Source organism: Acartia tonsa, chromosome 1 (assembly GCF_053477335.1).
Source record: "Acartia tonsa isolate MP-2025a chromosome 1, ASM5347733v1, whole genome shotgun sequence".
Classification (NCBI taxonomy): Eukaryota; Metazoa; Arthropoda; class Copepoda; order Calanoida; family Acartiidae; genus Acartia; species Acartia tonsa.
Genome location: NC_137260.1, coordinates 7,006,293 through 7,024,761, shown reverse-complemented (window position 1 = coordinate 7,024,761; position 18,469 = coordinate 7,006,293). Strand labels below are relative to the sequence as shown.

Genomic DNA, 18,469 nt, shown 5'->3' with positions numbered 1-18,469 from the left:
AATAATATGAGTTCTGAGCTTATTTTTAAAGATATCAACCGGATTTTTTTTGAGAAAACTTTTTTCACATAACCAAACTCAGCAACCTATACAGATTTCATTTTGGGACTTTCCTTCTAGATGCTAGTGGAGCAAAAGACCCCCAAAAAAACAAAAAATATGAGTTCTGAGCTTATTTTTAAAGATATCAACCTGATTTTTTTAAGGAAATTTTTTTACATAAACCTGAACTCAGTAATGATTACACATTTCATTTTGGGACTTTCCTTTCAGGGGCTTGTGGAGCAAAAGCCCCCCAAAAACACAAAAAAATATGAGTTCTGAGCTGATATTTAAAGATATCAACCTGATTTTTTTAAAGTAAACTTTTTTAACATAACCGAACTCAGCAGGGGCGTCCAAGCTTTTTTTTTGGGGGGGGGGGGCACCCCCAAATTCGTTTGGGGGGGGGGGGTTAATCCCCACTTTACCCCCTCTCTTGGACGTCTATGAAACTCTCTAATGTTTACAGATTTCATTTTAGGACTTTCCTTCTAGGGGCTAGTTGGGCAAAAGACCCCCAGAACTAAAAATATGAGTTCTGAGCTTATTTTTAAAGATATCAACCTGATTTTTTTTGAAAACTTTGTTAACATAACCAAACTCAGTAACATTTACAGATTTCATTTGGGGACTTTCCTTTCTAGAGGCTTGTTTGGCAAAAGACCCCCAAAAACTAAAAATATGAGTTCTGGACTTATTTTTAAAGATATCAACCATTTAGGATGGGGTATTTTAGGAGGGGTAAAAATTTAAATTACCCACCCCCCCAAAATAAAAAAAAGGATTTTACCCTGGGGGCAAATTTTGTTTACCAACAGATTTCAGGGGGGGTAATTACCCCCCCCCCCTCCAAGCAAATTTTACCCCCCCCCCCCAAAAAAAAAAGCTTAGACGCCCCTGCTGAGTTTGGTTATGTTAAAAAAGTTTTCTTTAAAAAAATCAGTTTAATATCTTTAAATATCAGCTCAGAACTCATATTTTTTGTGTTTTGGGGGGCCTTTTGCTCCACAAGCCCCTCAAAGGAAAGTCCCAAAATGAAATGTGTAATCTTTACTAAGTTTAGTTTTATGTAAAAAATTTTCTTTAAAAAAATCAGGTTGATATCTTTAAAAATAAGCTCAGAATTCATATTTTTGTGTTTTTGGGGGCCTTTGCTCCACTAGCACCTGGAAGGAAAGTCCCAAAATGAAATCTGTATAGGTTGCTGAGTTTGGTTATGTGAAAAAAGTTTTCTCAAAAAAAATTAGGTTGATATCTTTAGAAATAAGTCTAGAACTCATATTTTTAGTTTTTGGAGGTCTTTTGCCAAACAAGCCCCTAGAAGGAAAGTCCCAAAATGAAATCTGTAAATATTACTGAGTTCAATTATGGTAACAAAAGATTTAAAAAAAAATCAGGTTGATATCTTTAAAAATAAGCTCAGAACTCATATTATTAGTGTTTTGGTGGGTCTTTTGCTCCACAAGCCCCTAGAAGGAAAGTCACAAAATTAAATGTGTAATAGTTACTTAGTTCAGTTTTATTTAAAAAGTGTTCTTTCTGTGTGTTGATATCTCTTTTACTTCTTGAGATAACTACTGTTTACCGAAGAGGGGGGCAAGTAGGGGCACAGAAGTTTAACTGCCAGTTTTTGCCGGGTTTGGTGCTGGAGGCGCCGATTTTTTTTAACTGAGCATAAAATATTAATAAGTTGTAACTATAAGCAGTGAAAAAAGTGACGAAAAAAGATATTTTTTAGGCCTTTTCAAAGGGCAGTTTTGAAATCCCGTTATTTCATAAAAAAAAATTAAATGCCTAGAGAATGGCTTGGAAGATGAATTCAGGTGTTCTGCATATTTCAACTTAAACACATAAGGCCAAAGATATAATATCCCAAAAATCTTTTGTCAAAGTGTACTCTACACCTAGCGCTGGCGATTTCTATTTTCACAGGTATAAAATGCATGATTTAAGAAAACTGACTGGCGCTAGGTGTAGAGTAGACTTTGACAAAAGATTTTTGGGATAATATATCTTTGTCCTTATGTGTTTAAATTGAAATATGCAGAAGAGCTTAAAACCTGCACATTGCTGAGATATTGTTAAAACCGCCGTGCTACCGTTATCTGATGATATTCTACATGCCTGGCGCTAGGTCGCCAGTAGAGATAGAGAGCTGAAATTTTGTACATGTATTTCTAGGCTCCTAAAGTAACTTTTTAGGTTAGCAGAAGACTAAAATTCGAAAAAGTGTATTTTCATGAAAAGATCTAATGTCTAGCATCGCATTATATCCAGCTTTCTACGAATATAAAAATGTACAATCATAAGATTAAAACCAGTTTTTTAGCCCGTGCCTTCGGCACCTCAAGGTTAAAAAACTGGTTTTAATATTATAATTGTACGTTCCATATCCGCGGAAAGCTGTATATAATACGATGCGAGAAATAACTACTCCAAGATGGATTCGAAACCGATTAATATCCGCTGGAATAGAACCGAATATCAGCCACACCAAAAATTATGTATAGCATCGTATTACAGACAATTTTCCACGAATATTAAAATAAAAATCATATAATTAATACCAGTTTTGTTAGACCAGGCCTTCTTTTCCATTTTCATATTTGCGGAAAAATATCTATAATACAAATATTATTTACCATAAGGGCTAAAAACAGAATCCGAAAATTGTTTTTATTTGAACCGTGCTTATTTATAGAAGAAGCAAAAAATCGCCTAATCATTTACTTTAATAAAAATTCTAAATGTACGTTTACTTATTGCATTGTTTTTGTTTGTAAACAAGGATTACAAAATAAATTATTTTTACCTTTAACTTCATTAATAAAATCATTAGAAATACAATAACAGTAATAAATGCAAAAATAAAAAGTATTTTAAGCCATGCATATAGGGATTTGACAATGGAATTTATATTCATTCTTTTGGTAGTCTTGGATTTTGAACACTTGAACCAATGCAACTTTTATGGTTTATTTAAAAAATTTTGAGCACTAGCACATAGAATGCCGTGAAATAGTTATTCTTCTACCTTTAATTTAATAAAGATTGCAATATCTAAATCTAGGAAAATCTGTTACTGAATGTAATTTTAAACTTAATTAAATACCCATTGTTGCATCCCTATATCCTAAATTATGACAAACTTTATGACAACAACATACTTCTAAAAACTTGAAACTTATGAATTGATTACAAGTAAAGTTTTTCTTAAGTTCATATATTCCCTTTTAAGTAGTCAATATGTAATAGAATAAAAAAATCATTTTCTTATAGGACATTTCTGGAAAGTTTAATGTTTAAAACTTTATAAAGAATCTATAAGGAATATAAACCAAATTATACATCAAATATGATATTTTATGGGAACATTTTGAAACTGTACTTGAACCAGGGAATAATGGTACGCCTTAAGGTTAATTCATTGTCCATTATCCAATCTCCGAGTCCCTAGGTTTAGGACAATAAACAATAACCAAGGGATAATAAGGGATATGACAATAGACGATAAATCTATATACATCCTCAATTAGGATAAACAAATAACCCCTAATGTAGATTAAAATTATTGGTAGAAAAGTTTGGACACTACTAGTTTGGAACCCTCCCCCCAGAATTTAATAAAAGCATTGAAAGTATTAAAGCTGATTAATAAGATAACATTGGGTTCCAGAATAAATTTACAGTTCAATGTGCCCTCCCTCCCAAAAACTAACAGTATTCTGTTTAGTTGAATGATGTAACCATAGATACAATAAGACAAGAGAGGTCAGATCTACAAGAAACTGGAAAATTAAATACTGAACACATTTGCCCTGTTAGGTAATCTATCTATCTATCTATTTATCTATTCATTTATTTATCTATCTATCTATCTATCTATCTATCTATCTATCTATCTATCTATCTATCTATCTATCTATCTATCTATCTATCTATCTATCTATCTATCTATCTATCTATCTATCTATCTATCTATCTATCTATCTATCTATCTATCTATCTATCTATCTATCTATCTATCTATCTATCTATCTATCTATTTATCTATCTATCTATCTATCTATCTATCTATCTATCTATCTATCTATCTATCTATCTATCTATCTATCTATCTATCTATTTATCAATCTATCTATCTATCTATCTATCTATCTATCTATCTATTTATCTATCTATCTATCTATCTATCTATCTATCTATCTATCTATCTATCTATCTATCTATCTCTCTATCTATCTATCTCTCTATCTATCTATTTATCTATCTATCTATCTATCTATCTATCTATCTATCTATCTATCTATCTATCTATCTATCTATCTATCTATCTATCTATCTATCTATCTATCTATCTATCTATCTATCTATCTATCTATCTATCTATCTATCTATCTATCTATCTATCTATCTATCTATCTATCTATCTATCTATCTATCTATCTATCTATCTATCTATCTATCTATCTATCTATCTATCTATCTATCTATCTATCTATCTATCTATCTATCTATCTATCTATCTATCTATCTATCTATCTATCTATCTATCTATCTATCTATCTATCTATCTATCTATCTATCTATCTATCTATCTATCTATCTATCTATCTATCTATCTATCTATCTATCTATCTATCTATCTATCTATCTATCTATCTATCTATCTATCTATCTATCTATCTATCTATCTAGACATGGAGGGCCACTAGACTATCCAAAAGTAGTTATAGAGTCAGCATTTACTGTTTCAAGACTTTGGGACCTTTGCCTTGCTAAACTCACTTATAGTCAGGTATCTTAATTATAATACAAACAAAGAAGGGGAAATACCACTTGAAGAAAAACTATTACGTCTCCTATTTTTCTGCTATTGTGTCTGTTTGTAAGCTCTTAAGATTTGCTCATGTCTTGGAAAGTTTTCGGAGGGAGGGGACATTGAGCTGTTCATTACACTAGTCCCCAAAGTTTTATCATAGCGTTTTCTTATTAGTTGGCTTAACCACTTTGAGGACTAAACTATTGAATTTTGATTGGTTGGTTAATTAGGTTTTGTGTCTAAACGTTTCAATCACTAGTTGTAATCTACAGAAGAGGTAATTTTGTGTATCATTATTGGAAATGTTTTTTCGGCCTTTGTCTTATCTCTTCAGATCCCTGGGTATTATTATTGAGGAACTGTACACAGTGTCTAAAAAATCAGCCATGTGACGTCATAAAAATGAGGGAGATGAGAGGAGAAGATGGAAAGAAAACCTCTTAAAAAGAGATCGGTAATCCCTCATTTGTATTACGTCATATGGCTGATTTTTAAGACATTTTGTTCAGTTACGAAATTGATCATGGAAAGAAAACGAAGTTGCCGGTTTTGTCGTTTTTTCACAGTAGCCTTTCTCCTATTTCTAGCCCCTGCGGGGGGCTCAAGCCCTGCGGGGCATATTTTCTAACAATGCGGGGCAATCATGAACATTTACTTAACCTAACCTAACCTAAAATAACTCTTCAAAACATACTGTGTAAAATACGATAAAACCGGCAACTTCGTTTTCTTTCCATGATCCGATTTATGTATACTGTAATAATAGGGAAGTAAGAAATCAGGAACAAAGAAGAAAGGAGATGTTGAAATTGATATGAAGGATGAATTCTATGCAAGTGTTTCAGGTAAACATACATTTTCATACTGGTACCCAAAGTGTCCTTGTTTGTTTATTTTAGACGTTGGCTATTTTAATTACAATATGATCAGTTGATTTGATTTGTCCAATTTTTAATTTAATAATTTACATAGATAATAGGGTGGGTCCATTTCCCCCCTTTTTTAGATTTTACTGTTATCATAAGTTGTGGAAGTCATATATATGTATGATAAGCCCCATTCAAGTTTCAAAAGTGACTCGGCTCTTATGGCCGTCGGCGCGCGGGGGGTATCAAAAGTGCCCACCCTGTGAAACTTGAAAGAGGTTTTTTAATCCAAAAACAACGGGCGCGCGGGGGGTATAAAATGTGCCCGCCCCCTTATAAAACCAAAAATTGAAATGCCTTCAAACACAGGCATGTTGCATATCAAAATTACCGCATTGAAATGCTGATTACGAATCTGAAAACCGTTTTGAAAAATATTGCTCCTAGTTCGAATAAGATCTCATTAAGTACCTAAAAACAGCTGATTTAGTCAAAATTGTTTATTTTGGTAGGTTATTTGAAAATCATTTCAGACTGAATCAATATTTTTCAAAACGGGTTTCAGATCTGTAATCAGCATTTCAATGCGGTCATTGATATGCAACATGCCTATGTTTGAAGGAATTTAAATTTTTGGTTTTATAAGGGGGCGGGCACATTTTAAACCCCCCGCGCGCCCGTTGTTTTTGGATTAAAAAAACCTCTTTCAAGTTTCACAGGGTTTAATATTGTTTTATTGTTGTAGTACTCTGTAGAGTCCAGGTAGGACCATTGTCAGAGGCTTACAGAATCATCTGTTCAAATAAATATCTAGTCTTTTCTTAAAAATGTTCAAATTCACTGCAGTTTTCACATTATTTGGAAGTGAATTCCATGACTTTGCTGCTCTGGTACTAAAAAAGTTTTTGGTAATTTCTGTACGTTTGAAATCAATCTGTAATGAATTTTCACTATTAGTGTTTCTTGTAGCTGGCCTTCCCTGCTCAACTCTTGTAAACCAAGTGTCAGCATTAACTGAATCTAATCCATTTAGTATTTTAAAGGTTTGGATCAGGTCTGCTCTTGTCCTTCTAGTTTCTAGTGACATCAGATTTATTTCTTTCAACTTAGCTTCGTAGGTTTCTCCTTTTAGGCAAGATATCATAGAAACAGCCTTCCTTTGCACTTTTTCAAGAACTTCAATATCTCCACTTTGCCAAGGATTCCAACCTGGCGAAGCAAATTCAAGGTGTACTCTAACATATCTTTTGTACAGGTTTAGAAAGGTAAATCTGTCTCTATAGTGGAACGCACGAGTAAGCTGATTAAGCATAGCTAAAGCAATTCTGGAGGACTCTTTACATTGCAGGCTAGGTTTGAGGTTTTTATTAATTCTGACACCAACATCTTTCTCAAATTCAACTTTTTTCAATGCTTTTCCATCCATAAAGTAAACAAAGTTATGGTTTCTTGCTCCAACATGCATGACTTTGCATTTATCAACATTAAATTGCATACTCCAGTCCTGTGACCATTTAAAAACAGAATCTAATTGTTGCTGAAAAACTATTTTATCTGCTGTATTAGAAACAGGATGTCCAAGTTTTGTATCATCGGCAAATTTGCTCAGGACCTGAACTAGTGGTGCAGCAACATCCAGATCATTTATATAAATGAGGAACAATAATGGGCCCAAAACTGAACCCTGTGGGACTCCAGAGATGACATCTATCCAGGTAGATTCCTGACCATTCAATACAACACGCTGTTTTCTGCCTCTTAACCAGCTTTTTATCCAGGCCAACAGGTTGCCCTTGATGTTCATAGCTTCTAACTTTAATATAAGCTTATTGATAGAAACTTTGTCGAAAGCTTTAGAGAAATCTAGATAGACAATATCCATAGGAATATTTGCTTCAATGTTTTTCATTACAACCTCAAGAAATGCTAATAAATTTGTGGTACAAGATTTACCTTTAGAGAAGCCATGCTGTGATGATTTAATGAGGTTGTTGCTGTCTATATGTTCAACAAGTTTGTCTTTAATCAGCGATTCTAGCATTTTACATGGTATACTAGTTAACATAATTGGTCTGTGGTTTTCTGGTATACCTTTACTACCTTTTTTAAATAAAGGTGTAACATTGCCTCGATTCCAGTCAGTTGGCACTTCTCCAGAGGCAAATGATTTGTTGAACAATTTAGCTAATGTTCCAGCTAATTCAGTTTTAAAAGATTTTAGTATATGACTTGTAATACCATCAGGGCCGCATGAATTAGTCTTTTTTAAAGCATCAATCTTCTCAATCACATCTTTTTCAGTCACTGTAATGTTTTCTAAAGATGGACCATCAACATTTGTTAATGTTTCAGGTATATTATCATTATCACTTACAAACACTGTGGCAAAATAGTCATTAAAAATCTGCGCCATTTCTTTACTGTCTGTAACAATTCTTCCATTCTTAACAAGTGGGCCAACTTTATTTCTAACTTTTGTTTTAGAACGTAGATAAGCATTAAAAGGTTTAGGGTTTGTGTCCTTAGCAAGTTCTTTTTCAAATTTTCTCTTGCTATTTCTCACTGCACGTTTACATTGTTTTTCCACTTTCTTATAGATTTTAAGATTTTCATCAGTTCTATTTTTACAGAGAATGGCAAATCTCCTCCTTTTTTGACGACAAAGTTTCACTATAGTCCTATTCATCCAGATAGGTTTATTATTTTCACAGCGTTTTTTAGTAGGAACAAAATTTGTTATTGCAAGGTTTAAAGTATTTTTAATCACATTCCAACTTTCTTCAACATTCATGCCATAAATAGTGTTTTCAAGATCACAGCTTATCACATACTCTTTAAATGCATTATAGTTCATATTACTCCAGTCATAAATAAAAGCATTACTGTTGTCAAAGTTTACATCACACAGTATATCAATACTTAATATACAGTGATCACTATTAGCTAAGTTTCCAACATTTTCAATATTAACAACACGGTCAGGACAATTTGTTAATACCAAATCTAGCATATTACCTCTAATATGGGTAGGAAAGTCCACCATCTGGTCCAAGGATTTATCAGCAAGAATATCAAGAAAACGTTGATATTTGCTTGGACTGCTGTAGCTTAGCCAGTCAATTTCTGGCATATTAAAGTCTCCAACTATGATGTGTGGTTCGTTCACAGGTAAATTATCAATCATATCACATAAAAGTTCATTGTTTTGTACAGCACTATTTGGTGATCTATATAATAGAGTAACTAAAATACTGGTGGAGTTGTCACTATTTAAAATCTTGAAGCTACAGTATTGATTAAAATCTGAAGTTTTGTCGATAGGTAAAACTGAAAATCCATTTTTCACATAAACCAATAAGCCTCCACCAATACCATATTGTGTGTCACAACGGTCAAGTCTTAAACTAGGTTCTAAGTAGTAGTCAGGTATTGTTAAAATTGAATTTGAAATGTTATCATTGCACCACGATTCACATATTAAAATTAGTTCAGGTTTTTTTTCACTTGCAAGTAAAGTAAGGTCATTCAATTTACTTGTAATGCTTCTAGCATTTAAATATAAAACATTTAACAACGTCTTTTGTTTGGAATCCTGGATTCCTCTGCCAGGTTGTTGTCCTGCAGGTCGTCCGCCTCCATCTCCTCCCTGCTCCTTCTCACACTTCCTATTCTTTGTCTGTTATGGTTCAGGTTGTTTTCTGTTTTTTTCCAGATTTTTTTTATCTGTCGTTGGCCTTTTTTCCCTACCAGTTTCCAGAGAAAGTTTTTTGCTTCTTCAGGTGTCAGTTTTGAGTTCAGGTCCTTGGCCTTGCCAATAAGCTCTTTTTCTTTCTCAACTTGCATTTTTGTAAGATCTGGAGATATTGAAATATGTTTGTATCTGCTTTTAGCAAGCTTCCAGGCAGATTTTAGGATCTTGTCTTTCTTATCCTCAGCTTTAAATCCAACAGTCAGTGGGCGAGATTTATTGGAGACATATTCACCTACTCTACTTATGAACTTGATGTCATTCTCAGCATCTATCTGGCATCCTAGATCCTGAAAGATTTTAGTAACTGTTTCTGTGTTCAGTTGTTTTCTTTCTAGCGGCCGTAGTTCAGAATCTTGTTCATCTAGGGAAAAAATTACAAGGTTAAGTTTTTTGGCTTCTCTTTGTTCAAGTTCGTCAAAAACAGTCTGGCTTTGAACGGCAGATGAACTTTCTTTTATCTTTTCAACATCAGCTTTAACTAACGCGATATTGTCCTTGTTAGATTGGATATCAGTATTTTGTTTTGTATTTTCTGTTTGAAGATCAGTAACATTTTTTTTCAATGTCGCAATTTCACGCCCATTTTCAGCAACAATTTTGTGAAGTTTAGAGAGTCCCAATGAGCAACCTTCACAGGACCAGAAATGGCTGCCTGTCTTGCTGGATATTTTTTCAATCAACTTGAATTCATCGTCATCAAGGCCGCAGTCTTTATGTATCCATCTGTCACAAATGGAGCATTGCACAGAGTATTGTTTCTCAGTAACTTTTTCCTTACACTGCAAACATACAGTTTCCTTCTTTTTCGGCAGCATCTTGTTGTTTGTATAAAATTTGACAGCTAATATTTCCTTGATCCACTAGCAGAACAATCCCAACATAAATATACAATATATTCACCTCTCTCCCCTACCCTACCGAGATGTGATAGGTACGGGGCACCCTCGCGAGTGTGTAAGAGAGAATATATAAAAATAATCACAATTTAAATTACAAAATATTACAGAGTTTGGGTGTCCGTTCTTTTTTTTTTTTTTTTTTTTGGTTAGGTAGGTAATCTTTTATTTGTTTACTTTTTTGGTATTATTTTTTGGCATCTTTTTTTTTTTCTTCTTTTTTTTGTGTGCCTTTTTTTGTTTGTTTTTTTTCAACTTTTTTTTTCTTCAACTTTTTTTAAAACTTATTTTTTTTTAAATTTATTGGACTGGACAATCTTTTTATTGCTACAAATGCAATGCTCTGTAATATTAGGGTTAAGGTTGTTAGTCAGGAATACATATATCCTGTGGTTATGTTATATGTGTTAGTCATGTTAGGTTAGGTATACAAATTTAAATTAATTATAATTTAGACATATCTCTTTCACAAATATTTATCTTAATTATAATTATCCTGGTTATACATAAACAGGAGGGTTATATATTCCGCCTCAACTGTTTCTCCAAATCTCAAAGCACAACATTTTTTCCGGCAGCCGCCGGGGAAGACATTTTTATCTCTTGTAGAAGTGAATCAAGCAATATTAGCCCGGTCGTATTAGCCAGGTAACCCTTGCTAATGTCTACTGATGTGAAATTCCAAAATCGACTCACCCTAATAGATAAACATGTGTTTTTTTTAGTATGGCTGTTAACCAACTCTAAACCATTGGGGCCAACAAAACTGGTTTTAATCTTATAATCATTTCCTTTTCATATCTGCGGAAAGTTGTCTATAATATGATGTGATAAAATAACTATTACTGAATTCTAACCTTTCCATAGCTGGTGACAAAGAAACTCAGGAATCTTAAGGGATGAGACATGATAAGGATGATAGGATGATAAATTTATAAATTGGTTGAAAAGTTTATATACTACTGTTTTTTAACTTAATAAATAAAAATTCCAGAAAATACCCAATGTTTTAAGTCAACAAATTGGTTAACATAATTAACAAAACTTTGGGTACCAGTGTAATTTAATAAAGTCCAATATATTTCCTCCTTCCCTGTTTGGAATTAGATTTTAAAATTATATTTTGCTTGTAGATAGTGCTGGCAAACTAGTTGAACATTATGGAGAGTGTACTGCAAATCTGGTTAAGATTGGTGAGATGGAGAAACTTGGATTAGTTGCTGGAGGTCTGGCTCTCATCAGGTAATGTTAAGATTAGTGAGATGGAGAAACTTGGATTAGTTGCTGGAGGTCTGGCTCTTATAAGGTAATGTTAAGATTAGTGAGATAGAGAAACTTGGATTAGTTGCTGGAGGTCTAGCTCTTATTAGGTAATGTTAAGATTAGTGAAATAGAGAAACTTGGATTAGTTCCTGGAGGTCTGGCTCTTATCAGGTAATATTAGGATTAGTGAGATGGAGAAACTTGGATTAGTTGCTGGATGTCTGGCTCTTATTAGGTAATGTTAAGATTGGTAAGATGGAGAAACTAGGATTAGTTGCTGGAGGTCTGGCTCTTATCAGGTGAAGTATTGATTTATATTTTACCAAAAGTTGATAATCGTCTTATTCTTATTTGTTGGTTTAAAAGCTTTGGATACTTAAATCTTTATCGGTTTGCAGAAACTTTGTCCAAACTTTTTCACCAATGATTTTAATCTACAGGTGAGATAATTTTGTTTATAGTAATTGGGGATGTACATCAAATTCATTTATTGTCTTATCTTTTTTTTAATGACACCCAAGTATTTTTTTTTATAGATAATTAATTACCTACCAAGGACCCATATAAAGCTTCCCTAATATAGAAACCAATCCAAACAGTCGTTAGTTAGATCTTAACAGATATGGATAACATTTGAAGAATTTCTTTTAAAACAAGTTTCTACATCTTCGCATAATTTGATTTAAAGAATTATTTTGAAAATGGATGGATGAAAAGGTTTAACTATATGTACTATGTTTCAGGAATAAGCTATGGTTTTTCAATGAGATAGTAGAACCAACACCAGACAGACCTTTCCTTACTTTATATAGGTAAGGAATGGCTACAATGGCTTTCTGACCTTTTTTTAAATGCGAAGCTTTTCTACTTATAGGGTCAATTGTTTAATCGTTTTCAAACTTTGCATGTTAAAGTACAATATTAAAAGCAAGGCATCTCAATAATCAAATAATAAAAATGAAAGTCCTTTAATGCATCCTGCATTTACACAATTTTGCAACAAATTCATGTAAAATTTAGTTTAGACTTACAAAATAATATTCTGCCTATGGTTTTAAAGTTCCGGCACTCTTTAAGAGTTAATGTTCGTTTTTCTTCCTTCTGAATTTAGAGCTTCGCTTTTATGGTTGCTGTCATCCTTGTTATATATATTTTTAATGTTTTCAGGGAAGCGTGCAACCTCCTGGAGGCCATCAGTGAACAAATTACTAAATATTATTCTGCTAACATAGCAACTGTAATTTTACAGGTATGTTGCTTATTTTTTAATAAATCTTTTTTATTAAAAACAACACCAGAGAAGCGTCGGGTTTAAGTCTGTAACTTCACAAACATAACTCTAAAACTGTGGTTCCTGATTCTAAGCTTGCTAGAGGCGTTACTGCTAGTCTAAAAATGAAGCATGGCCCGGGCCTTCGGCCCATCGGGGCAATCAAAACTATTGTTACTATAATTTAGATAATTATTATCTGCGGAAAGCTGTCTATAATACGATGCGGCAAATGACTATTCTAGGACTGTACAAGCCAAGATTGGGAGGATCCAAAGCCATTTTTCGAAGGAGAAAGAATATCCTACTGTATTCAAATGTGGGCATTCTTCATGGAATCTACAAGGTATAATATAATCATAATGGTTTCATAATAACTTGGATTATCATATTCTCTTAAAAAGTGAAACTTTTTGCTGGATAAAATGAGGCCCCCACCCATCCACTTCCTTTATCCCATTTTTTCCTGGTACTGAATAAATGAACTTACCATTAAGATACAAAACTGTACATATATATGTATGTAGTTTTGAAACCTATATGACTTAGGTTAGGTTACGATAGGACAGCCTATCTTTAGGAGATATTTCTTATTAAATCTACACAGATACAACTATATTGTTATTGTTATTTATTAATTATTTAGAATGCAAATGTTTTCAAGCCTTCCACCAACAATGTCACAAATGATAATCAAGGTAGTTTTTCTTACAAAAATAATATTAAATTAAATGCTTAATAAAAACTATTGGTAATAATGTTATTTTACAATTCATGCAAAAACAAAGTGTTTAATGAAATTGTTGGTGCACTACTCTTGGACACTGTTTCGTCCTCGTTCCGATGGAACAAAAAGAATAGGCGCCAGAGTCGGAGAACACAAAGCGCATATGCCGCGCTTGATCATTCATCAGAGGAAAATTGTCATCTTTGCTACATGGGATAAGGAAAGGGTTTCTCGCGGACTTTCACATAGAGCACGACACAAAAAACTCAAGGGGAACCTTGACAGCGATACAGACACAATTACCTTGTTATCTAGATAACAGGATGTCTGTCTGTGTCCCTGCAACAAAGATTCTCGCCGATTTGGTTCTCCTTTAGAGTAAATCTTCCTGAAGGTCCAGAAAAGTTTATAACTATTTTGGTGTATGACATGTTTACCCTACCAAGAACGCCCATAGAAAAAATAAGCCCCCTCCTATAATTCTTTTTAGGGGCACTTATTTTATTAAACTTATTTTATATTTTAGCAAATTCTGAATGATTCTCTGTCAATTTTGGTGCACAGATACTCTAACATTCGTCCAACAGCGGCAAGGTTAGGCTTTAAAAAAAATTATATTTATGGCCTTAGAGGACGTAGTCGAGCACAAATTCACTCTTTTCTTCTTATTTTGAAGTAATTGAGTATATTAGTGAGGAGGGAGTAGTTTTCCATTTGTGTGCCCCGCAGGGTAAAGTCACTGCAGGCATAAGCCGGCCTCAAAGGGTTAGAACCCCCGTGTATTTTAAAACTAGAGTTTGCTCGATATCACTATCTCCCTATTGGCTAGTTTTCTATATGCATATCTATTTCTCAATAAATCTATTTTCCTCACCCGGCATTACTATTTAAAGAAAGTAAATATTTGATAATTTAAATGATTTTAAAAAGATTTTTTAAATTATATTTTTTTCTTTACAATACCATCACCAAAGGGTTAATATGATTACTACAATTTTAGTTTAATATTTGAACACACAAAGTGTCGCCACAATCGAATTCTTTTAAAACAGAGTTTTCTTAAATTTATTATATTATAAATTTAAATTTTCTTTTTCATGATTAGAAATTAAATACTTCAATATAATGTAAATAGCAACATGAAATGAAAAAAATGAATTTATTTTTAATAGAGTAAAATAATGGGTCTTATCGTTCTGGCCAATGGGATTTTATTATGGATTATTGGAGCACTATAAGTTTTAAACATATATTTCTTGGAAGACTTGAGCTCATTTATAGACATTTATTTCCTATATAGATCTGACATGGATCTTGATGCAATACAGCAGGCCGTTTTGTACATGTTAAAAATTAGAAGATTTCATTAAATAAAAGTAATCGCAAATATACTTAGTAAATAAGGGAGGGGTTTCAGTGCTCGATATTTACTTTAAGGGAAATTGCAGCGTTGCGGAGCCGTTTAATTTTGATGCGGCTCCGGCTACGGCTACTACCTAAAATTAATATATCAATTTTTGTTCATTATTGAATTGAAAAAATAAAATAAATAATATGAAATATTTTTCTTTGATATGATTAAAGCTATATAAAAGTAGAAGGATGTTTGTCTATTTGTAACAATAGTTTTTCAATTTATTAAATAGAAATAGACCGTTAAAAAAAATCATTTTTGGATAATTCGGAGCCGGAGCCGTTTTTAACGAAAATTACGGCTCCGGCTCCACCAAAATATGGCGGCTCCCGGCTCCAGCTCCGCAACACTGGGAAATTATAAATGAATATTACGCTACTCGTTAATATATATTTATAATTAGAATAGGACAGTACAAAGGAGATATATTGTGTATACTGCAACGCTGTAAAGAACTATTACTCTCCTTGTATATATATATATTTATAATTAGAATAGGACAGTACAAAGGAGATATATTGTGTATACTGCTACGCTGTAAAGAACTATTACCATACTTGTTAATATATATTTATAATTAGAATAGGACAGTACAAAGGAGATATATTGTGTATACTGCTACGCTGTAAAGAACTATTACCATACTTGTTAATATATATTTATAATTAGAATAGGACAGTACAAAGGAGATATATTGTGTATACTGCTACGCTGTAAAGAACTATTACCATACTTGTTAATATATATTTATAATTAGAATAGGACAGTACAAAGGAGATATATTGTGTATACTGCTACGCTGTAAAGAACTATTACCATACTTGTTAATATATATTTATAATTAGAATAGGACAGTACAAAGGAGATATATTGTGTATACTGCTACGCTGTAAAGAACTATTACCATACTTGTTAATATATATTTATAATTAGAATAGGACAGTACAAAGGAGATATATTGTGTATACTGCTACGCTGTAAAGAACTATTACCATACTTGTTAATATATATTTATAATTAGAATAGGACAGTACAAAGGAGATATATTGTGTATACTGCTACGCTGTAAAGAACTATTACCATACTTGTTAATATATATTTATAATTAGAATAGGACAGTACAAAGGAGATATATTGTGTATACTGCTACGCTGTAAAGAACTATTGCCCTCCTTGTCGACGTCAATTTCTGAATTAAAGGAACCAAATCAGGATCAAGCTATTTTAGCCAGTATACACCAAAAGGTAAATAAGTTTTTATCGATTATGCCTTTGAAACCGATTAATATCAACTGGATTAGAACCGTATCTCGCCTGGATCTTTGGCGGAATTTTTATTTATTATCTGTATACTTAAATACAATGCGATAAATAACTATTATAATATGCCATGCCATAGTGTTAATTTTGGGTGAACTGAAGTTTCCGAATGTGAACACATTTTCCTAGGTGTTTCCCAATCCTATCTCAATATTTGCTACTAGCTAAAAAACCTTCAAACTTCCAAAAAAAAAATCAAAATTTGAAAAATTAAAACTTTGAATGTATAATGTATAAATCGTTAATACATTCAACTTTTGATTTTTTTTTTAAGTTTGAAGGTTTTTTAGCTAGTAGCAAATATTGAGATAGGATTAGGAAACACCTAGGAAAATGTGTTCACATTCGGAAACTAATTTCAGTTCATCTAATTTTGACTGTATTTTTGCAATGGCCGAACTTTAAATAAATAAATGTATATAGGAGTGAGATTGATTTTTATTTTATATTGGCCCGGGCCTTCAACCACTCTGGCCAACTAAACTTGAATTAATCTTATAAAATTAATTTTTCTATCCGCGGAAAGCTGTCTAAAATACGGTGCGACGAATAATAATCAAGATTTTAATTTTAGTGTAACCTTCTGCTGCAATGTCTGATAATGGTTGTTTGTCCTGTTCAAACTCTACAAGAAAATTCGGGGAAAAAAGGTAAAATTTTATAAATATTTTAAATTCTACTGCTATATGTTTAACTAGCGGCCTCGCCCCTAGCCTCTAGACAGACGGACAGACATCATTCTACTTTGGGTTATAGATTTCTCAATACCTTATGGGACATGTATACTGTATAGTGTTTAAGCATAATTAATTAAAAATATTAATAAATTGAATAAAGGCAATAATTTTCCTTATTCCTACACTAATTTGGTCACAAAAATAAATAATTCAGTTTATTTTAGCCAATTTGTGGGATAAATGAAAGAATAGCTTTGCTCCGTTCTAGCATAATATAAACAGACAGCTAAAAATAGGATAATGGCAAAAAGGGGTAGCTGTCATAATATTACAAGCTGCGGCTTGTAGCAAAAATATGCAAAGCTAGACAACATCAGTTGGTTTTAGAATCTTGCATTGCTAGGTTCGCACCCCTGTAGCTGTAGACTTGAGTTCCTAGGTGAGGACGCTACAGTTACTATATATCCAACCCAGGATCATAATAATTATAAGTTATATTCATTGCTTATTACATCTAATAACTATATTCAATAAAGTTGATCAACATTAAATAAAGTGAAGTTTGTTACTGGTAAGAATAGCGCGTTTACTCTATAATTAAGGAATATCTGTCTTACGTCCATAATACAAATTTGTACATGTATTTCAAAGTAGATTACCGTCTTCAGAATCCAACTGGCAGGCAGTCATACAGCTGCTAGTCTACTTATTCTGTACATGTATTTCTAAGTAGCCTGCAGTCTCCAGAATCTAACTAGCAAGCAATATTGCAGCTACATATTTATTCATCTTGTATATGTATTTCTAGGTAGCCTGCAGTCTCCAGAATCTAACTGGCAAGCAGTTATGCAGCCATATATCTACTAACCATATACATACATGTATTTCTAGGTAGCCTGCAGTCTCCAGAATTTAACTGGCTGGCAGTTAATTAGCTACTAGTCTACTAACTCGCACTATACATGTATTTTTAGGTAGTTTGCAATCTCCAGAATCTAACTGGCAGGCAGTCATGCAGCCTCATGTCTACTCAACATATAAAGCTTCAGGTATTGAAATTTGTAGGCATTCATTTTTCAATCATAGTTCTAAATTGATGCATCCCCCTATTGTAACATTAGTAATAAAATTCAAAATTTTTTTGATTGACTAGTTTAGATTAAAATTTCAAATTATGTATTATTTATATTCAAAGCTAAACTCAATTAAAATTATTAATGTAGTTATCACTTTCCATAAAAAGGAATATTTGATTTCAATTATGCTTATCTGATATACATATAAGAGGCGAAAACATTAAATGTTTCTGAATAAAACAAATTTAGATTATGGTCATGTCTATCTGACCGCCAGACTGATATCTGACAGTCCTGCTCCTCAGTGGCATCTCATTATTCAACTTTGTAATCTGCAGGAATAAA

General features: G+C 32.7%; 2 protein-coding genes across 2 annotated transcripts in view; one reads left to right on the top strand and one right to left on the bottom strand.

Moving 5' to 3' along the window:
- The window catches only part of LOC145322681 (uncharacterized), a 143,369-nt gene extending 132,361 nt beyond the window's left edge, over nt 1-11,008 (bottom strand). Inside the window, exon 1 of the mRNA XM_080164921.1 lies at nt 10,980-11,008. The gene's annotated coding sequence lies outside the window, so the exon portion shown is untranslated. The remainder of the gene's footprint in view (nt 1-10,979) is intronic.
- LOC145322490 (uncharacterized protein KIAA0825-like) lies at nt 5,289-18,468 on the top strand. Its single transcript, XM_080164546.1, has 12 exons — nt 5,289-5,318; nt 5,631-5,709; nt 11,511-11,619; nt 12,384-12,452; nt 12,808-12,889; nt 13,156-13,256; nt 13,557-13,608; nt 14,164-14,231; nt 16,161-16,296; nt 16,946-17,021; nt 18,023-18,097; nt 18,374-18,468. Exons 1-12 carry the CDS (start codon nt 5,289-5,291, stop codon nt 18,466-18,468), a joined length of 972 nt encoding a protein of 323 aa, XP_080020672.1.
- Nucleotide 18,469: the final 1 nt, after the last annotated feature.